The 25,455-nt window shown below is 53.9% G+C and overlaps 2 protein-coding genes across 11 annotated transcripts; both read left to right on the top strand.

The window, feature by feature from the left end:
- The first annotated feature begins 87 nt into the window (after positions 1–87).
- On the top strand, positions 88–12,093 carry FXYD7 (FXYD domain containing ion transport regulator 7). Of its 3 annotated transcripts, none has more exons than XM_027079071.1 (12): positions 88–152; positions 620–652; positions 1,233–1,307; positions 1,805–1,841; positions 2,769–2,818; positions 3,024–3,075; positions 3,330–3,647; positions 7,829–7,858; positions 9,497–9,571; positions 9,688–9,730; positions 9,889–9,929; positions 11,719–12,093. In XM_027079071.1, exons 5-12 carry the CDS (start codon positions 2,783–2,785, stop codon positions 11,739–11,741), a joined length of 618 nt encoding a protein of 205 aa, XP_026934872.1. In that variant the 5' UTR covers positions 88–152; positions 620–652; positions 1,233–1,307; positions 1,805–1,841; positions 2,769–2,782; the 3' UTR covers positions 11,742–12,093. The 3 variants fall into 3 exon arrangements, with proteins under 3 accessions (XP_026934872.1, XP_026934873.1, XP_026934874.1); XM_027079072.1 differs by having other exon boundaries at positions 9,688–9,721; XM_027079073.1 differs by lacking the exon at positions 7,829–7,858.
- Positions 12,094–12,508: 415 nt separating this feature from the next.
- Positions 12,509–24,534, top strand: FXYD5 (FXYD domain containing ion transport regulator 5). Of its 8 annotated transcripts, XM_027079067.1 has the most exons (11): positions 12,693–12,708; positions 12,976–13,067; positions 13,177–13,292; positions 13,381–13,441; positions 15,244–15,324; positions 16,073–16,126; positions 17,450–17,548; positions 20,174–20,242; positions 21,538–21,567; positions 21,647–21,721; positions 24,217–24,534. In XM_027079067.1, the coding sequence occupies exons 4-11, from the start codon at positions 13,381–13,383 to the stop codon at positions 24,264–24,266; spliced, it is 519 nt and encodes a 172-aa protein (XP_026934868.1). In that variant the 5' UTR covers positions 12,693–12,708; positions 12,976–13,067; positions 13,177–13,292; the 3' UTR covers positions 24,267–24,534. The 8 variants fall into 8 exon arrangements, with proteins under 8 accessions (XP_026934862.1, XP_026934865.1, XP_026934864.1 ...); XM_027079066.1 differs by lacking the exon at positions 12,976–13,067 and having other exon boundaries at positions 12,595–12,708; XM_027079061.1 differs by lacking the exons at positions 12,693–12,708; positions 12,976–13,067; positions 13,177–13,292 and adding an exon at positions 12,509–12,649.
- The last annotated feature ends 921 nt before the right edge of the window (positions 24,535–25,455 follow it).

The raw sequence follows: 25,455 nt of genomic DNA on the forward strand, positions 1-25,455 counted from the left end.
TTAACAGAGACAGTCCCCTGAAGAGAGTTCAGGCCCCAGAGGTGGGGGAATGAGGGTACAGGTTTCCTGACCCTTGTTGTCCCCCAGGACAATGGCATCTCTCAGCCACATCTTGGTTCTTTGTGTGGGTCTCCTCGCCATGGTCAACGCAGGTGAGTCCGGGGAAGGCAGCCCACTACCCACTTCAGCCCCAAGGGTGGCAAGGGTAGGGGAAACCCTGCAAGAGAAACAAGTTGGAGACTCCAATCTGAACTGAGTCAGTTGAGGCACCAGGAAATTGGGGTCTCACGTGGGGTTCAGTTACAGGCTGGTATCTGGGGGAGGGGAGAGGATGCCCCAGGTCAGGCAAAGGTGGAGCGCGGGATGGAGGCCTGTGAATGACGGAATCAGAGACAACCTGTAATGAGACGGAGAGCTGAGGCAGTTAGGTGCCTGCTGTTCCACCCAGGACAGTGCAGCGGGGCAGCTAAGACCCAGAGAGGGTAGGCAGCCTGCTCAGGGTCCAGCAGTCCCCAGACTCTCGGCCCAGGAATGTGAAACCCCCAAAAGGTCTCGTTATGCCCCTCCTTGTCCAGGATCCCAGGAAGCATCCGACCCTGATTTCTTTCTCTCTTTCCAGAAGCGCCACAGGAACACGACCCATTCACCTATGGTGAGGGAGGGAGGGGCACCTTTCTTTGGGAGTTAGGGGGTGCTGGGCTGGGTTCGCCTGTCCTCTCCTCATTCCTCCCCTCCCCCCACCTCTCTCTGTTTCTGTCTCCATCTATCTCTAGACTCAGTGTTTATGTCTCTGTCATTCTCATTCTCTCTCTTTCTCTTGATCTGGCTCTCCGACTCTTTCTGTCTTGATCTCCCTCTGTCTCTGTCTCTCTGTTGGTCTCTGTCTATTTCATCCCTCTCTGTATCTCTGAATCTTTCTCCTTTTACCTCTTAGTATCTTATGGCTCATCCTCTGCTGCCACCTGCCTTTCTCCTCTCCCTGATCCTCACCATCATCCTTCCCCACTCCCTTGTCTCCTCCCTCCTCCTTGCCTTGCCCACCTCCTCCCCTCCCTTTTCTTTACATCCTCTCTTCTCCCTGATCCCCCTTCTCCCACATCTCTCCCTCTTCCTCTCATTGATTTCCTTTCCTCTTCCCCATCCTTCCTCCTTGCCCCTTCCTCCCCATTCTGCCCCTCTACCATCCTTCCTCCTCCCCTCCCTGCATTCACGCTCCTCCTTGCTGCCCACAGACTACCAATCCCTGCGGATCGGAGGCCTCATCATCGCCGGGATCCTTTTCATCCTGGGCATACTCATCATCTTGAGTGAGTACCCCTACCCGACTCCAGCCGCGAATCTGCGGGTGTCTGTCCCAACCCCGTCCAGTCCCCGCTCCGCCTCCAACCCCGCCCCTATCAGAGCCCTTGGCCCCGCCCTTATTTCTGCCCACCCCGGCCTCACGCCCTCGGCTCCGCCCCTGTTTATGCCCCTCCCCCATCGCTGCTCTAGGCCCCGCCCCTTCTACTCCGCCCTCGGCCCCGCTCCCGCTTCTATCACCGCCCCCGGGCCCGCCCCGTTTACGGCCCCGCCCTCGGCCCCGCCCCTGTTTCTGCCCCTCCCCTTTCCCTGCCCTAGGCTCCGCCCTGCCCCTTCTACTCCTCCCTCCGGCCAGCCGCGTCTCTATTGCAGGCCCAGCACCCCCCTGTCCCTGCCCCACCCTTATCCCCCCTCGCCGCTCCAGCCCTGGCGAGCGCGACCTCTGGCTCGCTGTGCCGCGTAGAGCGTAATCTCAGCGCACTCCTCCCCACGCCCCCACCCACAGGCAGAAGATGCCGGTGCAAATTCAACCAGCAGCAGAGGTAAGAAGCCTCTCTGGGCTCTCACTCATCTACTCCCGCTCTGAAGGAGCACTGGGGGTGAGGCCGGAAGTCCACTCAATCCAGAGCCAGAGAGACCCCTCGGCAAATATGTATCAAGCACCTACTACGTGTCCAGCCCCAAGCCAGGCCTTGGGACCAAGCCACGAATTAACTGCCCTCCCTGCCTGGCTGAGCGTCCGGCCCAGTGGGGGCGGTGGCGATGGGCTCCAACAGACCCACAAATATAAAATCACGAAGCGCCGTAAGTGCTGTGAAAGAAGGAGCCGCGGCGAAATGAGATCACCTCACTTGGCGGCCCAGTTTAGCTTGGAGTCCTGTTTCTAGCTCTCTGATTCATCCTTAAATAAAAATGTAAAGCCCAGGCAGTGTATGAATACCTTGTCGGTATTAAGATACTTGTAGATGTTATTATAAATAAAGGTAGTATTTATTGGGTGTGTCCCACGTGCAGGATGCTGTTTCATGATGTGTTATTTATCCCTCACACCATATCTATAAGGCAGGTGCTTTTATTAACCTCATTTTACAGATGAGGAAACCAAGGCACGGGAAGGTAGTCACACGCCCCAAATCGCTCAACTGCAAGGTGAAGGCTCTAGGTTTCTAACCTAGGCCGTCTCCAGGCAATCTGCCCTCAAGTCGCTTTGGCTATACCTCCTTTGCAAATTCTAGTTCCTTCTCCAGCATTCGGGGAGGTACTCTCTGTTACCGGCCTGGAGCGCCTCCTGCCAAACACTTAAACTGCTCCTGGGTGCACTGGATTTTCTGGCGGCCCGGAGCCTGCTCCTCGCCCATCTCTGGGTCTCAGTACACAAGTCTGTGAAATGGGGGCTGCACTGGGGTTTCCCGGGTGTAGCTGCCTCTCTCCTTTTCCATCCCCAATTCCTTCTGCATCTCTTTTCTCAGGACTGGGGAACCTGATGAAGAGGAGGGAACTTTCCGCAGCTCAATCCGCCGTGAGTTTGGGGAGACTTCGGGTGTTTGGGGATGCAAGCTGGTTCCAAGAACCCCTTTCCTGGTCCTCCGTGGAGGACGGAGGGCGCGTGGAGCGGGGGGCTTGATCTGAAACCCGAGGTCGGGGAGTTGCCCTGCTGTGCTCCCACCTTCCAGAGGAGCTGGGGTGCCCCTCCTGCTATCCGAACTCTATGTGTTCCCCCTTAGGTCTGTCCACCCGCAGGCGGTAGAGACACCTGGTGCGATGGAAGCCAGCCAGGTCCTGCAGCTCTGACTAGGCTGGAGGGGGGAGGGGGGAAGGAGGAGGGGGCGAAGGGCTGGGATAGGGGGCTTGGAGGGCTCTCCTGCCTCTTACCCTTTTCACCCACACAGAATTCCCCTGGCACCTGACGCCTCCCACCCACCTTCCGCGCGCCCACCTCCATCTGGACTGTCCTCTTTCCCAGCCCTGCCCCCACAGACTCCCGTCTGCCGCTCAGATTTCCAATAAAACGTGCTTTTCTGTCTTGACAGAGCGGTGTGGATCTGTCAGTCCCTTCGCGCGGAAAACCTGGGCGCCCCCTTGGCCCCGGCAGAGGGCGCCCCCACCCTTGGGGAAAGGGCGGGGACGTCGGCAGTGGGCGGGGGCGGGGGCGGGGGTGGCCGGGACGGGGGCGGGCTCTCCGGGCCCCCATTGGCTACGGCCCCCTCCACACCAGGGCTCCCCCCATCTCCCCCCGACAACAGTCCGTCCCGGTTCCAGCTGCTGCAGCCGCGCCTTCACCGCCTCGGCATCCAGCCGACCCCTGCTCCGGCTTGGCATGGCGACCCCGACCCAGGTCACCACAAAGGGTGAGCGTCGCCTGGGGAGACGGCGCAGGGGGGCTCCGGGATCTTAGAGCTTCGGAGAGAGGCTCTGGGGAGATTCCAGTACTGGAAGGGGAGGGGAATGGGGAAGGGGATGTCCCTTCCTACCATGGGCGGAGGCCCCTGCAGTGCACCCCTTGGCACCCCTCCAGGCCTCTTGGACACCTTCTCCCGGTGGTGTCGTTCCTGTGCGGGACCCGTGGTTGGAGAGCGGCAGTCCCCGGAGAAAGGATGCTCGGACCGGTAGCTATAGCAACCGGGTGGCTGGTCCAGCACAGCGGTGGTAGTGGACTCGAAGAGATGGGCTTCGAAGGTGGGAGCGGGTGGATCTGCAGCCACAGAGGTTCTCGCAGATTTCAGGGGGGTAAGGGGAGGGGGTCCGTATGCCTCTTTTTTTCCTAGTGCTGGCACCTACGGTGGGTGTTTCCTGAAATCTCTGACAGGCAGGTTCAGTGGGAAGCAGGGAGAAAGAGGGAAACATAGGAGCTGGAGGAAGTGAGAGAGAGACAGAGAGAGACAGAGAGCAAGAGAGAGGGAGACCGAAAGGAATACAGAAAGAGACTGACAGAGAGCCTGAAAGAGATAGAGACTGAGAGACAGAGGGACTGAGGCAACTATGGAGAGGGAGGCATAAAGACACAGAGGGGGAGAGAGAGAGAGAGATGGCCCCACAGCGTGAGAGGGAAATAGAAAAGAGAAGGGGGGGTGGCACAGGGTGGGGCCCGTACCACTGCAGTGAGCCCCCATGGGCAGGGATGGGTGTCAGGACCCTCCTTCCCAGCCCACATTCGGGGTGTTGTCTGGTCCGAAAGGTGCACTTGGGTGTGCACACAGATGCCCCTCTCTACCTCCATCGCCCACACAGATATTTACATTTCACACCATTAGCCCAATTGTGCACCCCTGAAATACTGACCCCCCCAACAGCCCCCTTTCTTGAGCCTGCTTCTGCAGATGGGCAAGGGGAAGGATGCTTCCATGGTGGGGGAGAGGTGGGCAAGGGAGGGTCTCTTGCGCTGAGAGCAGGGCCAGGGGAGAGGCCAGCGGTGCTGAGGAACCTCTGGCAAGTGAAGGGAACCCCAATTCCACTCTGATCTCTCCTCCCCTGCCCGCTTTCCTGGGAGGTGGGGGCTGCTGCACTGAGCCATATCTGCAGAATTTGAAGCAGGGCGGGGGGGTGGGGGTGGGGGGGCGGCTGCAGAGGCTGGAAGCCACCCTAGGGAGAGGGGGCAGGGCTGAGGCAGCAAGCCTGGCGGGAGCCTAGTGCTTCCTTTCGCGGAGATGGTGGTTAGCAAGATCGATGGCAGCAGACGGGCAGAGGTGGGAGGACAGATGCCTCCACCTCCCCACACCCTTTCTCCAGTCACAGCAGGAGAGGGGACCACAGGTCTTGGGAAACCCCGGGGGAGGAAATGCATGTTGCCTGTTGCAAACCACTTAATGAAATTAATTAATGAGTGAATGGATTGTTTTGGGGCGGGGGATGGCTCCCGCATCCCCCCATCCCCCACCCCATCAGAGAGCAGGAGGGTGTGTTGGGGATGAACAGAAAGAAGGAGCAGAGCTGGGCCTGGGTCCCTATCCCTAAGAAGGACCCTCCGCTTGGCCAGAAGCCAGTCCTGCAGAGGCAACAACAGGAGGTACAAAGGGAGCAGAGGCAGTCAAGTTTGGCCCCAGAGTTAGAAACCCAACCCCCAAGTCCCACACAGGACCCTATCCAGCCTGGGGTACCCAGACCCATCAACTGTCTTCACCTCTCAAGATGCCCCAGTTGCCATAGTAACCACCTCCTTCCTGATGTCTCCTTGGCAACTGGCCAGGAGTGGTGCACATTCCTTCTCCTGCCTCCTGGCTCCACCCTTAGCTCAGTCTCGTCCTGAGGACTCAGATTGCTGGGGCAGCAGAGACCAGAAGAGGAACTTCTGCATGGAGCAAGGAGCACCCAGGGAGGAACCAAAGAGGACTCTGGGGCAGGCGCTCACCCACTGGGCTTCTGTGATGGTTTGGGGAGGCAGGATGTGTGGAAGCACAGGAGACAAAAGCAGGATAATTCAACTGCTCCACCTCTGATGCAGTCTCCCTGCAGCCTAGTAGGAGCTCATTCATTCATTCATCCATCCATTCATTCATTCTAGAAAACTTCTTTGAAAAACTTTATAAATGCCAGGATTAACAGTAGAGATGAATCCAATAAATTTACTCTCCATCTGGTGGGGGAGCTAAGACAGAGCACAGATGGCTCTAAACTAATGTTTCCCCATCCTGATGCTTATGAGTACCACCTTCATGATTTTTGCCCTGTCCAAATGTTCCCCACACTGATATTTACTTAACATTTTTCCTTCAAAGAATTAACTTTTAAAAAACTTTGTTAGCTTTATTTTACACTGCCACCACAAATGGAAAATCAGGAATTTTTTTTTTTTTGGTCTTACACTGAAGGCAAGTATTAAAATGATCTTAAACAGGTGACTTCACTTTTCTGAGCCTCAGTGTTCCTCTTTTGTGGAATGAGGATGAAGATAGCGCCTATATCAGAGAGCTGCTGTGAAGATAACTGTGTTAATGTCTGTAAAGTGCTTAGAAGAGAGCCTGGCATGGACTCGGTGCTATCAAATGCTGCCTAGATAAATAAATAAAGGAGAAAAGCAAATAACGTCATAACAGCCTATTTAGATATTGTTGCCTGCTGAAGGCCCCGAACCCAAGGCCTGTTTCATCTTGGGAGATTAACAAGGGTTGGAAAGTGTAGCATCACATCAGCTCCTATTTAAGACTTGCTCTTTGAAGATTGGACAGGGAACTGAGAAGGGTGAACTTACACACTGTGAGTCAGTGCTAATCAGAGTCTTGCCTGGGTGCCACCTGCATGAGTCAGTTTAAACGAGCGTATACTGTGGTAACAAAAAATCTCAGTGGCTTCTCACAATGAAGGTAGATTTCTCATTTAGCCTATATGGCCACCACAGGTCAACTGGGGGGTGTCTACTCACCAAAGAAAACTGGAGAAGCCACGATCTTGAGCATTCGTATCACCAGGCCAAAGGCAAAAGAGAGCTCTTGCGCGGGCACTTAAATGCTGCAGAGTTCATTGGCCCGAATGAGTCATGTGTCCCCCTTCCCAACCTCAAGGTGGCCAACCTTCCTGAGCCTGGATAGGGGAAGAACATTAATGACAACATCTGGCATCTCCCTGGCGCTCCTGATACCCCACCCCCACCCCCACTCCCCTAGTGGTGCTTGTTTTGCAGAATCGTGCTCTAATCAGGGCAGAGTGTACTAAAAGCTGTCAGAGGAATTAGGGAAGCATCAGGGTGGGTTTCTTGAATGGGAAGGATGTTCTGAGCTCTCCTGAAGGGGAGTATAGTTTGAGACAGGGAGGTGGGAGTTGGGGAAAAGTAAATCCACAGACACGCAGACACACACACGTTTTATCCACATGTTAACGTTTTTGAAATCAGAGTGAGTCTTCCAATGGATGAGTATGTTTTATGTGGTACAGCTACACACATATGCGTGCCTATACACACACACTGGGAAGGTTATTACAAAGTCAATTTTGAATCTTTAAATTGATGTCTGAGAAATAAGTAATATAGGATATATATATATATAATATAGTATGATATAATATAATATAAAATTTTGGACATCTCTGCTCTGCTGGATTTGGTGTCAGGAGCAAGTGGATGAGAGCCGTAGCCACAGTGCCTGCCTTTTGGGGCTCTCAGATGGCTGAGAAGTTTCAGGGAGTGTTCAGGGGAAGCTGATACACTCAGCAGTCCACTCAGCAGTGGGATTGGAGTCTCAGCATCCTATGCAAACGGGAGTATATATGTGTATTTCAGGAAATGAGTCCATGCTTGCATTAGACCTCCACGGGGGGCTAGGACCAGGACCGCCATGTATGGTTAGGTAGGTTGTACACTGTACAAGGGAAGGTATCGACCAATGGAATGAGTGGGGGCTGGAATCCAGCCTATGCTCCTCTCTTTAAGCTTCGTGTCTGGCCATGAGGCCATCATCCAGAGCAAGAGGTCTCATTATCTGATTTCTACACAGAAACCACTGGACCAGTGGCCCCATCAGGATCCTCAAAAATGTTAAGAAGCTCATTGTTGAAATGTTTTTCCCCCTCTCTTTCTTTCTCTGCCTCCTTGCCACAGTTCCTCAGGAACCTGACCCATTTTACTACGGTGAGTGGCAGATGCTGTGCTGAGGGTACCCTGGGGCTGGATGGAGGGGTGGCTCTAGATCCCCATGGGTCACTGCTGAAGTGGCTTCAGCTATGGCTACACGCTACGTGCTGGCCCACTGGCCATGTGACCACGTGGATATAATTCACATCAGCTGGGCTCATGGAGGGCCGAGTCAGACTTGGGGAGGGGGTACCCTCTATGGACCCTCTTTAGGCTTCACCAGCCCTCTGGGCTGGCGCACTGGGATCATCAGAGAAGCAAACAACTCTGACACCAGGCTGTCGGGATTTGAATCCTGGATTATCCACTCACTAGCTGTGTGGCCTTGAGCAAGAAACTTTGCCTCTCTGGGCCCTTCTGTAAATAAAGAATAGTAATGGTTCCTACCTATAAGGACTGTGGGAAAGAGTTACTCGGATGATATCATTAAATCTTCCCCACAGCACTGAAGCTCAAAAAATGACTCCAGGTCTCGCAGAACTGACCCCAGTTCTCCCTCTAAATACCCTCCTGCCCTCTCCCATTGCTCACTCATACCGCTTCTCCATACGCCAAGTTCTTTCCTGCCTCAGGGCCTTTGCACTTACTGTTCCCTCTGCCAGAATACTCTTCCTCTAGCTCTCCACACAGCTCCTTTTTCTTCTTCAGGCCTCAGATCAAATAATGACTGTCTACTAGGAGAAGCCCTCCTGACTCCCCAGCAAGAGGGGCCACACCCACATCTAGCCATGGTCACATGACTGAGGTTTTTGGTTTTCCTTTGTTTATCACAATATGAACGACAACTCCCTGAGGGCAGGGGCCTGGGCTGCTGCTGGTACGGAGTGGTTGCTTTATAAATTAATATTTTTATAAATGTTTACTACAGCATACTAGACAAGAATAATTCTTATGAAGGAAAATAAAAGAAAGAATGAGATTAGGAAATGTTGAGGAGAGCATGGAAAATTCTAAATGAGACAGTCAGAGAATGTGTCACTGACATTTGAATAAAGCCCAGAAGTTGGTAAGGGAGGGCTATTTGGGGGAGGAGCTTTCAGGCAGAGGGCCCAGCAAGTGCAAAAGCCCTGAGGTAGGACCAAGCCTGATAGGCTCCAGGAACTGCAGGGAGACTGGTGTGCCTGGAGTAGGGGATTGAGGAGGAGAGTGGAGTGGGATGAGCTCTGAGAAGGGATAGGAACTAGATGGTACAGGGCCTCATGGGCTGTGGGGAGGACTTTGGCTTTTCCTCGCAATGCAGTGGAAGTTGGAGGGGGTGGAGTGGTGTGCTCTGAACTCAGGGAGACCCTGATCAGACTCAGGTGTTAACAGGATCCCTATGGCTGGAGGGTTGAGTAGGGGGATGGGTGACAGAGAGACCACAGAGAAGGTTGTTTGCTGAAAAATATACATACATATATATATATGCGCAATAGAGGAAGTTCATATCTTTATCTATATCTATGGCCAAACAATCCAGAGAAGGGTAAGAGAAGGGTAAAGAGGAGAGGTTAAGGGGAGCGCCCAACGCCCAAGGCCATGCACTTGATGCTCACATTGACCTACTGGAGGAGCCTGCAGCCTTGAACCCAGGCCAAGGCTCCGGGGGAGCTGAGGTGCTGCCCCCACTTTGATGTCCTCCCATATCTTCCCCAGACTATGACACTGTCCAGACCGTGGGCATGACTCTGGCCACCATATTGTTCCTGCTGGGCATCCTCATCATCATCAGTAAGTGTGACCCCTTCTTGGGCTCCAAAGCCCTGGGCACCTGCAGTTCCCCTGCTGGCTTTTGTCCAGACCCTTATGTCCTGTCTCCTTGTTCTGTTCTGTCTCTGTCCTAACAGGCAAGAAGATGAAGTGCAGGAAGGCGGACTCCAGGTCTGAGAGGTCCGGCAGCAGTGGGGAGAGACGGGGAGGGGTGGGAGCGGCCTGGGGCGCAGGGGGGCTGCCAAAAAAAAGGGCCCCCGGGGCCTGCCAGGTGTTTCCCAGAAAGCCTGCGCAACTGAGCCTGTTTATGCTTTTCTCTCTCATCTTTGCTTCCACAGCCCAACATGCAAATCCTGTAAGTCGGAGCTTCCCTCCTCAGGTGAGGGTGTGAAAGGGTGTGGTTCTGGGAAGATGGGTGGGAGCAGGGAGGGGAGTCAGAGGGGAAACTGCACTGGATGTCCCTAAGAATGGGGCCACCAACGATGGAGCTGAGACCCTGCCGATCAAACATGTTAAAACATGAAGTTAGCGGGATGTGAAATGTCCTCAAGGGTCCTTGAAACAGCCCAGAAACAAGTACCTAATCTCGTAAAAGCAAGGATGAACTAATTCCCCAGATGAGAAAGCCACAGCCTGTGGAGAGAGGGGTCCACATGGGAAAAGGATGTTGGTAGTCAGAATGAAGGCAGAGTTGAGCACTAGAGAAGGCAGGAAGATAGAATGTTTTCCAGACTTTAGTGTTCAGTTGGGAAGATCTAGGATGAAATGACTGAGAAAAAGGGAGGAAGGAAGGAAGGAAGGAAGGAAGGCTTGTGAATAATTGTATCAAAAAACAAAAAGAGAGACATATAGAATACAGGTTTTAAAAATTGATATTGGAGGGCTTCCCTGGTGGCGCAGTGGTTGAGAGTCCGCCTGCCGGTGCAGGGGACCCGGGTTCGTGCCCTGGTCCGGGAGGATCCCAACATGCCGCGGAGCGGCTGGGCCCGTGAGCCATGGCCACTGAGCCTGCGCGTCAGGAGCCTGTGCTCTGCAACGGGAGAGGCCGCGACAGTGAGAGGCCCGCGTACCGCAAAAAAAAAAAAAAAAAAAAAATTGATATTGGAAAAGAGACAATAGAGGAGAGAATATGAGTGTGAGGATGGAAAGATGGAAAGTATAGGATAAAGAGTGAAGAGAATGGGGGTGTAAGAGGAGGTGAAGGGTGCAGGAGGGGATAGAGGAAGAGGGGGAAGGAGTCCCTAGAAGGGGTGGAGAATGGAGGAGGAGGGTGGAATGTGGGAGGGGGTGGGGTGAAGGGGGGGTGGAGGGGGGGGGGGGGGGGGGGGGGAGGAGGGGGAGAGTGAGTGCAGGTGGATAGATGTAGGATGTAGGAGGGGGGATAAGCATGTAGATGAAAGATTGTGACTCCTTGGGGGTGTTAATTTTAATTATGTAAAAATATCTCGACCTGTTTTTAGTGGAACTGTGTCCTTTCCAGGGACTTTTAAAAAATCAGAGATGGGACACTCTGCCTCTTATAAAGTTTTTAGAACTAAAAAAATGGGCCTTGGGGTACTCTATATTTGGAGGATTTGATGTGGAATTTCATGTGTTTAGTTTCATGTTTATTTAATGAGATTTAAGAACATTAATGGGTCACTTTGTGGATGATGGGGGGGTATGGTTGGCCTGGGTACCTGGCCACAGTCTAAGAATATGTACAGAATTCTCACCCATTCCACTTGAATGATGGGCCCAAGTGGGTGGGAGACATAGGAATTCCTGTTGTATCCTAATGTCCCAGAGATGGTGTGCTGGAAAGGAATGGGGGTATAGGAGGACGCTGGGAGCGTGGGAGAGGGTTGGAGACTCCTTTTCTGGTGGGGGGACACCACAGAAAAGCCCAGGCTGGGCCAGGGGTCTTCGGCCTCATCACAGATGTGTTCCTCTCATGACAGTGTCCTGTGGGACAGGACAAAAGCCCCAAAGGTGTCCCTCTATGGACCAGATATTAGGATGCAGGGAGGCAAGACAACTTCCCAGGGCTAGCTCTAGGGTGACAGTCTGGAGACCTGACTTCCATGAAGGGGGCCTGGCAGTGTGTGGCGGGGGGCTGCCTCCACCCCTCCTGCTGCCCACTGGAGCTCCATGGCTCTCTCTCTCTCTCTCACTCCCTCTCACCCCAGCCCCTGGAGGTGGCGGCGTGTAGACCAGCCCTGGGCACCTCCACTACTGTCCCTGCCTGATTGCGGGAGCCTGAGGACCAGGTGGAGGCGGTGGGGACCCCAGCCTTGCCCAGGGAGCGCTCCCCTGAATGAGCCGTCCCACCTACTCCAAGGCTGGAGCCGCTGCACCTCCCCAGGCCTTGGCAATTACGACCCCCCAAAGAGCCCGTCTGCATCCCAGACCCAGGGACTCAGGCCTCCAGCTCCTGGGGTCCCGGGAGTCCACCCTCAGCCCCCCACAATCCCTGTGTGCTACTCCCCGGCACCTCCCTGCTCCCCGCACCCTCAGCGTCTATGTCTTGAGCTTAATAAATGTGCATTTGGTTTTTCCCCCTGTTCTGTCTGTGTGTTCTCATCTGTGGGGACCAAACTGGGGAGGGGACAAAGCTGAAGCTGGGGAGCTGTCTCCCCCATCCCCAGATTTTCCCCCTTCCTCTCCTTCCCCTCCCGCAGCGCCACAGTGGCCGCCTTCTCTCTCAGAGCCCCTCAAGCTTCCCTTCCCTCCCTCAGCGCCACCGCCCCCAGCTGCCCCTTCCCTTCTCATCCCCAGACCCCAGAGTAGACCCCTCCCCCGCTCTCCCTCCCTCCCCACAGGAGCCCCACCCCGCCCAGACCTGCCCGCCCTGCTGTTCCCCACCCCCACCCTCCCCTAGGCCGGGGGGCTGGAGGCCTCCGCCCAGCCTCTCACCCCAGCCCCCCCATAGCCCTCAACGTCTCCCCCTCCTGCTCCCACCCCGGGCTCTGAAGCCAGGAAACCCAAGAGGAAATGACTGAGCCCGTCTCGGTCCCCGCCCGCCAGCGCTCCCCTGGCCACACCCTCCGCCTGGACTCAGCCACTGCAGCTGCCCTCTCCGCACGAGGCTGCCGGCGGCTCGGGACCACCAGCTCTGACGTGAGTCTCTCCTCCGATCTTCCTCCGTCCGCTCCCCTCTGCCCAGGGGCCGGGCTCAGGTGGGTAGAGAGCGATCTTCTTGGCGCCTCTCCGCGCCCCCCCCCCCATGCATGCTCCCTGTCCCTCCGGCTCCCCAGTACCTCCGCGTGCGGCATTGCTTCTCTCCTCCTGCCTCAGTCTCCCCAGCTCGCCTCCATCCCTCTCACCCTCCCAGATCTGCCCAGCATCCTGCTCTATTGTCCCTGCAGGGAGGCCCCTAACACCAGCTCACTTTTTCCTCTGAGATCAGGAGCACATTACTCACTCTTCCTCTTTCCCCCTCCTAGCTGACTCCTCTGCTCTGAGGACTGCCCCGAGGGAGGGACCGAGGTCCTCAGATCTCCTCCGGTGCCCCAGATCCCTCCCCTCGCCCTGCACGGTCAGTCCTGCCTAGCCCTTGAGTGCTTCTCTGCCTCAGCCCCGTTCAGTGGCTGCTACTTGAAGCCTGCTTTAGTCTGATGCTTCTTGTTTTCTTTGGGGACCTGCAGAGGGAAAGAGGGAGTGACTGCTGGCGATCCCCACTCCTGAGACCCTCCCCCTGGCCCTCCTTCCCGCAGCCAAAGACCCTGGCAGGGGTCTCTGAAGCCAGAGGTGCCTGCTCAGGGTAAGGAAGGGGGCTGCAGGGTCCCCGCGGGTTGCCCTGGGCCTGCCTCACTGACATCATGGCTGACCCCCGCTCTGGCTTGCTCTAGATGTCGCCCTTTGGTCACCTGTGTCTCCTGGTCTTCGTTGGCCTGATTCTCCCCACCAGAGGTAAGGCCCAGCCCTGACTCCACCCTGCTGCAGAGCCCTCAGCCCCGCTCCGGGTGCATGTGTTGCTGGGTGGACGGCTGGTGACTTTGGACGCTCTGTCCTGTGTCCTCAGTCCCCTCCTGAGCTGGCACCAGGAAGTGGGGGCCCCAGTAAGGGGGCCAAGGTTACACCCTGTTTAGATACCTCAGACCTGGGTGGCTGCTTCCAACGAGTCTGGCCAGGGCCTGTCCTGCTGAGCATCCTCCATTTCACCTCCAAGAAGGACTCAACGGAGTTTGATTTGGCGGGGAGATGGGTGTCGGTTTCCTACTTGGCAGCCAGGAACGCCGGACTCACAGCAGAGCAGCTCCCTGGGATCCCCGGGTGATATATGATTAGGGAAAAGGGTGAGCTGGGGCCAGTCCAGGAGTTGGAGATGTCTCACCCTTACCTGAGAAGTGTTTTCTGAAGGCAGTCCCTGTGGTGGGCCTTTGCAGGTGCTTTCTACACGACAGGTGCTTGTTTCAGCTCCAGCTCTACTCTGTGATGCTGTTGTCATGACCATTTTACAGATGAGGAAACTGAGGCTCAGTGAAGGAAAGTGCCCTGTGCCAGAGGCTAGTGAGTGGAGGGGCTGGGCTACAACCCTGGAACCCAGAGCAAACTCTGCACTGAAGCTGCCCCATTTCTCTTTGATGAAATGGGTTTCCTGTGTTCATTCAGTCATTCAACAAGCGTTCACTGAGCAGATCCTATTCTAGGCACTGGGGAAACAGCAATTGCATAAAACAGGAGCTCACATTCTAGCTGGAAAGACACACAGTAACTGACACATCAGTAAATTATATAGTATGCTAGAAGGTGAAAAGTGCTATAGAGAAAAACAGAGGAGAGAAATGAGGATTGTTTAAATAGGGTGATCAGGTAAGACCTCACCAGAAGGTGACATTTGGGCAGACACTTGAAGGAGAGGAGGGAACAAGCCAAGCAGGTATGTAAGGAACGAGTGCTGTCTGGAGAATGTGAGTGACAGCAGGCAGGCCAGGGTTCAGGTTCGGGTTTGGGTTAGGGTTAGGGTGGGAAGGGGCAGGGTGGTAAGAGGAGAGGTCAGAGAGGTGACAGGGGACCGGGTGGAGGGGGGACTTATGGGCCAGGTGAGGACTTTGGCTCTTACTAGGAGTGAGATGCAGCCAGAGGAGGGCCCTGATCTGACTCAGGGGTTCACAGGCTCCCTCTGGCTGTGTGTGGGGAGCAGACTGTAGGGGCGGGATGGGAGCAGGGAGACCAGGGAGGAGGTTGTGTGATGGTCCAGGAGGGAGAGCATGGAGGCTGGGCCAGGGTGGGGGACAGTGGCTCTATCCAGCACTGACTGCATGTTAAGCAGTGCGGGAGACCTCCATCTCATTTCACCCTCTCTACGGTCCTGAGTAGTAGATTCAAGTATTATCCCCACTTTGCAGATGAGGCAGCCGAGGCTCAGAGAGGGGCTTCACTTGCTCCAGGACACACAGCAAGGAAGTTATTGGGAACAGATTTTGAGATCAGGGCCCTGGCTGAGTCTAGCACCTGGGCTCCTAGGCTAAACTGCCTCTCTCACCCCACAAGGATGGGTACGGAGAGGCAGCTGCAGGTCGGGTGCTGGGGTATTAGCATTTCTTAAAACACTTCCACCAAAGCTGATCACACATCTGTCTGCTGCTCTGCCAGCAGACAGGACTTCCTGGTTATCCCCCAAAGTTTCAGGAGGGAGGGCAGGGTAGGGGTTTCGGTGAGAGAAGGGGGACCAGAGGCTCCTCCCTGACTTCTCATCCTTGACTTCCCAGGACAGACATTGGAGGAGGCCACATCCATTACTCTAGCAGACCCAGTCACTGAGAACGTTCATGCCCTGACTCCAGCCCCAGGTGAGGAAAGAGGGACAGGTCTGTCAAGATCCTGTCATTGCAAATAACAATGGCAACAAAAACCTCAAACTTGGACCAAACGGGATTGTTTGGATTTGTGTAACTGAAAAGTCCAGGGGTAAACCTTCAGGCATGGCTCCGTCTAGGCTCAGATTATGCTATCAGGAACGTGTCTCCATCTCCCGGTTCTGTTTTCTCTGTGATGGCTTCATTTTCAGGCAGATTCTCCTTTTATGGAGCAAAGATGGCCCATAGAGACCTGGAGCTTCTATCCTACCTGCTAAGAATCCAGAGGAAAGAGAATTTCCCCTTCCCCGATCCAGCAGATGCCCCAGAGCTGAGTGTCAGTGACCAGGCTCAGGTCACACACCCACCTGTGAGCGGATCATTGTGGCCACAGGCATAGAAAACTCATTGGCCAGACCCGGGTCTCGTGTTTAACCTCCAACAGGGCTGGTGCCAGGCCCATTGAACCAAGTGGACTGACAGTCAGGGAAGGATGGTTCCCCAAAGGAAGTTCAGGGGGCTCTTACCAGACGCGGGTGTGTGCTGAGTAGGGGAGACATCTGTGGGAGGGGAGGGCCTGAGGCCAGGGAGATACTGGCATCCCATCTGGGCAGTTAGCAAATGGCTGGATTAATTCGTTTCCATGACATCAAATTTGAGTTGCTATGGAAATCCCCCTGTACCTCCAGCATGCACCTTCTCTGCATCTTCTCTCTTTTCTCTTCCTGTTTCCGGACTCCAGACACCTACCAACCAGAACTCCAGCCCACGCCTCAGACTTCAACCCTGCAGGCTGGTAATGAGTTGGGCAGGGCAGAGGGTGGGGAGGTGGGCCTGGGACAGACATTGTTGCCCCTCTTCCTCTGACACTCTGGGTCCTTGATTACCCATTTCAGTCCCCCAGTGCTGAATCCCCAGGTTTACTTTGTCGTGGGGCAGCCAGCTAACTCCATTCACTTCTTGTAAAAATTGTTTGAAATCATGAAAAATAACATGCCTATAGAAAAATATAAAAACCATAAGTGTACAACTTAAATTACTCTAAGTTGAACCCATGTAACCATGAGCCAGGTCAAGGAATAGAGCTTTGCAGACACCCCAGAAACTCCCTGTATGCCAACCCCTTCATTTTCTTCCTTTTATCTCTTTATCTTTTTCCTTTTTTGAATTTTCAAATCATTTCTTTCACCCTTTCTTGGAATATAACACCATTCAAAAAGCGTTCACCAGTTTTGTCCATTAATGTTTAGTGGTACATAAACACGTTCTCCTTGGAAATAAAAAGAATATCGCAGGTAAGATGAAATCCCTTCATCCACTCCCCATTCTCATTCTCTTCTCCCTCTCTGAGAGGTCCCCACTGTTAGTGTTACATTGGGAGTAGTTCCCCAGTGATACTGCATCACGTGTGTATTAACTGGGGAAAACATACTAATTGGGAGGTGTCGTTGTGGGAGCTTAAGGGTACTGTATGACTGTTGTTCAGCAACTTGCTTTTCTTCCCCATGCAATAATGTGTTTGGAAGCTCTTCCCACAGTCCTATAGAAGCATCCATGTGGGTCTTTTTCACTGCGTGGCATTCTGCAGGGTGCCTGTGCACAGCTGATGAAGCCATGCCCATCTTGATGAACATATTGGTTGCTTCCAGTGCTTCTTGTTGCTTGCAGTGCCACAATGAGCAAGCCTGTCCCCTCCTCCTTGAGCACTTATAGCACAAATTAAGTGCCGGTCATGGTTCTAAATATTTCACCCTCATTCACTCATTCAATCCTCACACAAACCCTCTGAGGTAGAAATGAGCATTAGCTTCGCTTTACAGGAGGCTCAGAGTAACTCACCCAAGGTGTCACCGAAAGTAGGTGACACGGCTAGGATGAGGGTCCAGGAACCTGGCTCTAAAGTTTACCCACGACACGGTGGGGCAAAGGCACACTGATTTGCCCTGCCACCAGCGGCGCGTGAGAGAGTCCCCCTCTCTCATCCCCACAGCAGCACTTGTACATGGATGTCTTTGATGTTTGCCAACTTGAGGAGGGGAGAGGGCCCCTTGCTGCTTTCTGCAGGTCCCTGATTCGCTTCTTTCTTACCCTCCCCTCCTTTCTCTTCCGACCTGAGTAGAAGCAACCCCGAACCAGATGGAGATCCACACCCAGCAACCGACGGAAATGGATGTGCTTCTAACAACAGGTCCGGGGACGGACAAGAGCAGGACGCAAGGTAGAGCCTGGGACTAGAACAGCAACATACGAGTTGTGTTTAATTCTCCATCTAGGTCGGCATTTCCCTGAGTACGTTTCTCAGAGTACCTGTTTGGGGAATTAATACATTTTTCAAAAAAATTTTCTTGGTTTGCGGTCAAAGGTATTAGGGAAACTCTGAGTTAAAGTTAAACATGTTTCTATCTGGCAGGACTTCTCGGAGTCATAATAAAGCTTGTTTGTAGCAGGCATCCCAAGAGGGAGCATCTAGTTTGCAGCGTTTTCCAAACTTGGTAGACTCAGGAACCCTCTTTATTCAGATCCCTTCGAAGGGCTGGTGCGGGAAATGTACCTGTAGGTGTTTCCTTGGTGTAGATCTTCTTAATGTTAGAGCAGGAGCTGTTCAGTTGCAAAACTCGGAAAACCCAACTGGAAAAAAAAAAAAAAAAAAGATGTATTAGCGATATACGCTCTGTAAAGTACAGAGGCACCAATTTCAGGCACAGCTGGGCTCAAGCACTGTCATCATGACTGACTTGCTTCCTCTCTCAGCTCTGTTTTCTTCATTCTCAAGCGGCTTTTCCCCTCTTAGTGACAAAGGTGGTCCCGTAGCTCTAAGTTTAGGCTACAAACTCAGCAGCTAGAGTGCATCTCTAGCTGAAAGGCCTAGAGTTGACTCTCATTGGCCCAGCTGGGGTTATGTGCCTATGTCTGACCAATGGGAGCCCGGGAAATGAACAGCTCTGACTGGTCAGGCCCTGAGTCTGTGCCCCATGTCTGATCTGCATAGACCAAGAGTCAGGGAAGAGGTGGCTCCCCTCAGGACAAGGGAGTTAATGTTACCAGAGGCGTGGGAAAGGGGGATGAGCAAAAATAAAGGTAATAGGGGGTCTCTAATGCCTGTGTGATGATCCATATTTGAGAGGCAGCCCCCACTGGAAAGTACTATAGATTAGGCCACTCCCAGGCTGAGTTGAATGCATGGTTGCTCAGACTGGGCACTGCACAAGAGCACTACCTAGAAGGTCACACCATTCTGCTTGTAGATTTTTTTTATCATTGTTACAACTTCCCAGTGATGGCAGTAAAGCATCTCCTTCTGAAAGAATCTGTCTATTAAAACAATTTTACAACAGATGGAGATACGGTGTCTTGGGGAAGGGAGCTTATTTTATTTTGTACAACAGTGGGGTTTGGGGGTGTAGCAGCTGTTTCCACATTTTCCAAATGAGAAAACATCTTCACATCTCCGGATTCACTCACTCTGAGTCCTTGCTGACCTGGGTTACCCTATGTGGTATTCCTTGTTCCTGGTTGTACGTGATGGAAATTCAACTGGGTCGAGGGGGGTCAAGGAGCCAAGTGGTAAAAGGCACTGCTGAGCCCAGCGCCCCCAGAGCCTCTCTCCCTTCTTCATCTTTGTCTCTCTTGCACTGGAGCTTGTTTTCCACCTGGCAAGGAGATGGCCAGCTCGTCACCTAGCATCCACTCAAAAGCCCTACTTGGAATTTGAAAGGTAGGGAAAGGTGAGACTGGGTCACATGCTCCCCCTTGTGGCTGGGTTACAACAGGAGACCCAGATGGTCTGGGGAAGCAGGAACATTTCCCCCCAAAGAAAGGGGACTGTTGCCAGAAGAAGGGAGGAGCGAGAGCCAGGTAGACAATAGCAACAACGTGCTAAGGGTTTGCTCCATGCGGGACCCACTGTGCTAAGCTTTCACGTGGTCACTCGTTCACTGCTGACAGCTACCCTATGTGGGAGGAGCTGTCAGTACCCCATTTTACAGGGAAGGGAACTGAGGCCCAGAGAGGTTACTTGGCTGGCCCTAGGCCACACAGTGCAAAGTGGCAGAACCAGAATTTGAGCCCAGGTTCCCACACACCGGAGTGGCCGGGGTGAGGGCCGGGGGGCGGGGCATGAGCACCACGTACCACTGAGACTGTGCCTTTATTACATGTCCTGTGGTCCCTCCATCTTTACCCTGGATCTGGCTCATCCCTTTTCTTGGCAGAACTTTTCCTGAACATCTCGTAATCGGTTCCTATTTAGGAAACGAGGTGCTGAGGCTGGCCTGGGGAGCCAGGTCATGAGGCAGCTTCTCTGCTTACTAACTTCACACCGGGGCATCAGGCAGGGATGGCCACCTCACTGAGGACATTTCTTAGTGCCAGAGGGGCAGGTCTTCCCTTGGGTATTGATTTTTTTTTTTTTTAAGGAGAGGAACCCGCTGGTGTTTCTGGTCTGGGAGCAGAGGCAAAATTCAACATGTTTTCTAACAAGCATCTCCAGGCTCTGTAACTGGGTCAGGGTTCTGGAGGCCCCTGTCTGGCTCTGACAGATGCCACCCTTTATTCCTGATCACGGGGTGGTCCGGGAGGTCCTAGGAGAGGAGCCAGGGGTTCTCGGGAGTCGGAGCTGTTGGTCCTAATCGGGGGTTGAAGGCTTATTGCAGTATTTCCATACCTGCCACTCCTGGCTGCCTCTGTGGGTGGGAGGCGGGGATACCTGACCTGCGCCCTGAAGGTAGGCGTGGGAGAGGGGCTTCTCCCAGACGCAGACGTTCAGTTGTCTTTTGTTTCCCTCCACGGCTCACTCCTGCCCTCCACCATCTTCTGGCCACTCTCTCTGCTGATTCCACTCAAGGCCCCACGCCCCCCAAGACTCAACTCCCACGCAAAAACGTCAGGACGGACCCCGCCCTCAGGCAGACTGGTCAGTAGCTCCCTTCCCAGACTGGACACAGGCTATCTCCTACTCACTGTGTGTTTTTAGCACCTCAGTACTGCCCAGCATAGAATAGTGCTCAGTAAACAGGTGTCGGGCGAATACCTGACCTCAGGGCTGGTGTTCTTGTGGAGTGGGCACAGGGTAGACACACAAGAAATGTCTGAATAGATGAATGAATGCGTAAGTGAGTGCTGCATGCCGACGACCCCCAAACCCAATGGCTTATAATGACAATCATTTAGGGACTTGCCTGGTGGGCCAGGGGTTAAGACTTCGCGCTCCCAACGCAGGGGGCCAAGTTTAATCCCTGGTCAGGGAACTAGTTCCCGCATGCCACAACTAAAAGAGCCCACGTGTCGCAGCTAAAAGAGCCTGCATGCCACGATGAAGATCCCACATGCCGCAACTAAGACAGGACGCAGCCAAAAAAAAGACAACCATGTATGTAGCTCTCAAGTTTGCAGCTTAGAAGTTTAGTCTGGGCTTGGCTGGGTGCTCCTCTGGTCTCAGCTGGACTTACCTGTGCATTGGAGATCAGGTTGGGGTCAGCAGGGAGCTCGGTTTGCAGGGGCACCCTGATTCTTCCCCTCCCGGTCTTATCTTCCACTTCCTGTCCAGCCAACCCCAGTGAACGGATGGAAATGATACACCCACAGGTCCTATAGAGAGTTCATTCGTTCATTCAAGCAATATTCATTGAGCATTTATTGTGTGCTGGGCACTGCTCTAGGTGCCAGGGGTACAGCAGTGAATGAGACAGACAAAAATCTCTTCCCTAATGAAGGAAAGGTTTTCATGGGGAGAGAGAGACAATACATAAGAATCATAATAACTATATATGAGGTGGTTTTAAGCTGCTATCAAGAAAAACGAAGAAAAAAAGGAATAAAAAAGAAAAATGAAGCAGGGTTAGGGTGAGAGAACGACTGGAGAGTATTTTCTGTAAAGGGCCAGGGAGACCTCACTGAGAAGGAGCTGAGGGGGAGCCATGTGGACATCTGGGGAAGGGAGCTTCAGGCAGCAGGAGCAGCCAGTGCAAAGGCCCTGGGGTGAGAAAGGGTCTGCATGGTCACCAGCGGGGGTGGGGGTGGAGCCCAGTAAGTGAGGGGGGCAAGTGAGGAGAAAAGGTTAGAGGTGAAGGGAACCAGACTGTGTGCTGAGTAAGGACTTCAGTTTTGCTCTAAGTGCACCAAGGCTGAAACCCAGGTGTCTCTGCTCTGACTCTGACTCTCACTCACCGATTCACTCCACAAACCTTTGCTCCCTTCTGTCCCCTCCAGGTTCAAGCGAGGACGACCCCTTCTCCTATGGTAAGTTACCCATGGGAGGCTGTGGGGAGAGGAGGGTGCAGGCCCCTCTCGCCACACGCTTCCATTTCTCTCTCTGCAGATGAGGGTACCCTCCGGAAACGGGGCCTGCTGGTGGCAGCCGTGCTGTTCATCACCGGCATCGTCATCCTCACCAGTGAGAACGGAGGTTGGGGGGGAGGGGCATCAGGACTGGGAGGGAGGAGGCCTTGGCTTGGACTCTGACGGAGGATAGGTTCTTGAAGGCCCCTGAGCAAGGTTGTTTTAAAGGAGGCATATCCATATAAGCCTCGCCAGAGTTCAGTGGCTTAAAATGATAACCATTTACTGAGTTCTCAATTCCGCAATTTGGAAACTTAGGCTGGGCTCAGCTGGATGGTTCTTCTGGTTGCAGCTGGATTTATTCACGTGTCTGAGGTCAGCCGCGGGTCAGCAGGGAGCTCTGCTTCTATGGGCACCTCAGTTCTTCACCTGGTGGTCTTCTCCAGCAGGCTAGCCTGCGCTTGTTCACACAGCGGTGGCAGGGGAATGCAGCTCCCCAGGATTAGCAATAGCGGGAAGCTTTGATGGCCCCGGGCTGCATGAGTGAGGAGTGGTAATGGCTGCGCCAGGGCCTGATGAGAGATGGAAGTGGAGGAGGGGGCCCCAGGCAGGAACTGTGGCTTCAGAGAGAGGTTTCCAGCCGTGCCTCCTGGTAAGCCCACCGGGAGGGAGCGGGGCAGGGGTCGAGGGGATCGGACACCTCAGCCTCTCTCTCCTCCTGCCCTCCTCTCTCCCTCCAGGGCCTGTGGGCTGCGGCCTCTCAAGTCAGCCTCCCAGGGCCCAGTGTCGAGCAGGGAAGGGGGGCAAAGGGAGATTAACAAGTGGAGAAACTAATTTTTTAAGAAGTTTAAAAAATGTTACAGATTAAGGGGCTTCCCTGGTGGCACAGGGGTTGAGAGTCCGCCTGCCGATGCAGGGGACACGGGTTCGTGCCCCGGTCTGGGAAGATCCCACATGCCGCGGAGCGGCTGGGCCCGTGAGCCATGGCCACTGAGCCTGCGCGTCTGAAGCCTGTGCTTTGCAACGGGAGAGGCCACAACAGTGAGAAGACCACGTACCGCAAAAAAAAAAAAAAAGTTACAGATTAAGTAAAACACGAGGGCAACCAGTTTGCAAGCTCTCAGTTAAGCTGTACAACCCACGCCAAGTTTTATGAGTGACCTCTCTTGTCCAACTTCCTTATCAGGAAAATGGACACAGCCTCAGCTTTTTGCTTTAAGGTGGGAGACGGAACACTGATAGAATTAAAAAGAGATCGCTGATGCGTGTCTGATCCTATTGAATCAGGGAGTCAAGCACTGTTGCCTCAGTTGTTCAACTTGTGCTTATAGATCCTGACTTAGTGCCAGACCCTGTTCTCTCCCCTGTGGGAAAAGTGAGGCTCAGAGAGTTGAGAAGTTTGTCCAAGGTCACACAGCACAGAAAAATCAGGGAATGACTGGACCCAGGTCTGTGTGAGGGCAGAGCCTATATGTTAGCTCTGGGGCCATAAACTGTTCCAGTGACATTTGTGAGCACCTACTCTGTGCCCAGCCTGTGCTGTGATGCTGGGGGCCCTGGTCCCCACCCTCGGAGAACTCACAGCTGGTGGGGGGATGACAATAAACAGCTCAACACATTAATGAACAGAGTGGAGCAGAGGTACAGAAAAAGAGAATTACCAGGAGGAAAATAAAGATGGATTGAGAAGGATGGGGAGAGGTACTCCCTCTAAAGAGGTAAAATCAGAATGGATTCTGATAAGGAAGATGATTTTTAAAAACAGGTAGAGGGAGCAGCAAGTGCAAAGTCCCAGACGCAGGAATGAGCTTAGCGTGTTGCAATAACCACGGGAAGAGGCTAGGGTGGCTGGGGCAGTGTGAGCAGGAGAGGGGTAGGAGGTGAGTCTAGAGGGACAGGGAGGTGTAGGTAAGGGTGGCAGCCAGGAGATGGGAGAGGGCTGTTCTCTGAAGTCCCCTTTGTTTTCTAAGATCCCCCTCATTTGCTTTGGCCCAGCCCCCTGGCCTTCCTGCTCTCCCTTAACCCCACCTGTCTACTTCTGCCTCAGGGCCTTTGCGTTGACTGTTCCTTATGCCTGGAACACCCTTCCTCCATATGTCCATGTGGCTCCCCCCTCACCTCCTCATTGAGGCCCCTCTAGTCACTGCCATGAGGATGCCCTCAGCTCCTGGGTCTCCCTGCATCCTTCCTTGTTTTATTTTTCTTCCCAGCATGCACCACTGTCTGACACATCACTGTATGTGCACTTGACTTAGTTCTTTTTCTCATTGTCGGTCTCCCCCACTAGAAAGCTCTACTAGGGCAGGGATTTCATCCATTCTTGCTCCCAACTGTGTTCCCAGTGCCTAGGTCACTGCCTGGCACAGAGTAGGTGCACAATAAATGTTTGCTGAACACATAAATGACACACAAGCTAGGGCTCCTCTGCGTAGGGGTGGGGGGAGGTCCCCCCTGCGGACCTTTGCACCAGCTCTTCCCCCATCAGCTTCTTGTCACTTGCTCAGAGTTGCCTTGGAGCCTCCCGAGGGGAGGCTCGTCCTCTGGCACCCAGATCACCGCAATAATCGATATTGTTCCGACTCATGACTGAACCATTTCCTTCACCTACAGGTGGCAAGTGTAGGCAGTTGCCCCGGTTATGCCGGAGTCATGACAGATGAGTCCGTTGGAAGTGGGCGCTGATGACCCGATGGGCACCCCGAGACTGAGCCCCCGCCGGCTCACCGTGCCTGGCCTCCTCCCTCCCCTCGAAGGACCTACAGACTAGTCAACAAAGCCCAGCCTGAGAGGTAGGACGTGGATGGAGCCAGAGCCGGAACTGGTGGCCTGAGCCCGCTACTCTCCCAGCCCTGCCCTCCCTGAAGGCTGACTGGCTCCCCATTTATCCATTCTGTTCCGACAAGAAGTAAAGCGCTGTGGTCTTTGCGCCATGGTCTCTGATCATTCCTGAACGGGGAGTGGAAGAAAGCAGCAGTGGCTGGGGCAGGGACCCCAGGAGTAAAGTGAGGGAGTCACAGACTCCAAAGCCAAGCTGGGGGCCGCAGTGAAGGAAGCCAGCCTGGGTGAGGTGGGAAGGATGGGGGCAGGGGCGGGCCACAGGGGAATCTGGCCAATGGGAGGGTCAGTGTTGGATTCCACCCATGGCAGATCGAGACCCCTGGCCTGGTCCTTGTGCAGAGCCTGGTGTCCAAAGCCAGCTCACCCCTGACACTGAGAGGCAACACTGCTAACCGGGCAAGCACAGAGGGAGGGCCCAGGCCCACGGTGACCCTCTTTTTTCCCACTCTGGGTCCCTCAGCATGTGAGTGTGGACACCCCACCCTGCACATCCAAGGTCCATCCACACCCCTGGTTGCCTCTTGGTCTTAGGGCTGTGCCCACAAAGAAAGCCACGCAGGCCCTGGAGTGGGCTCAGAGTAGCCTGGGTGGGGAATTCCAGGGTCCTGGGGGTCCAGAGCGTGGCTGAGAAGGGGCACAGGCTCCTGAAAGCCCTTAGGTTCTGCAGCCCGTGGGGAGGGACTCAACCAGATGAGGTGGGAGCAGGCCCTCTGAAGTGCAGGGCCTGGGCTGGGGACCTCTGCTCAGGGTCAGGGGTCATCATGCCAAAGCCAAGAGACAAGGTCCTGTTCAAGGCGGTTGCATAACAATGTTTCACAAACTTCAGGTCATAGCCTGTTCCCGGGGTTACAAAATCAATCTAGTGGGCTGTGAGTAGCATTAAAAAAAAAACAAGAAAAAGAAGTAATAAAACAGAAAATAAAATATCAGAATATATCACAAATAATATGACATTGTAGATAGATTCTTTTCTCAATTTTTGCCCCATTTTTATCCCACCTGTATTATTAT

This window comes from Aethalodelphis obliquidens, unplaced genomic scaffold, assembly GCF_003676395.1.
Source record: "Aethalodelphis obliquidens isolate GAN/ISIS:26980383/991018 unplaced genomic scaffold, ASM367639v1 scaffold43, whole genome shotgun sequence".
Classification (NCBI taxonomy): Eukaryota; Metazoa; Chordata; class Mammalia; order Artiodactyla; family Delphinidae; genus Aethalodelphis; species Aethalodelphis obliquidens.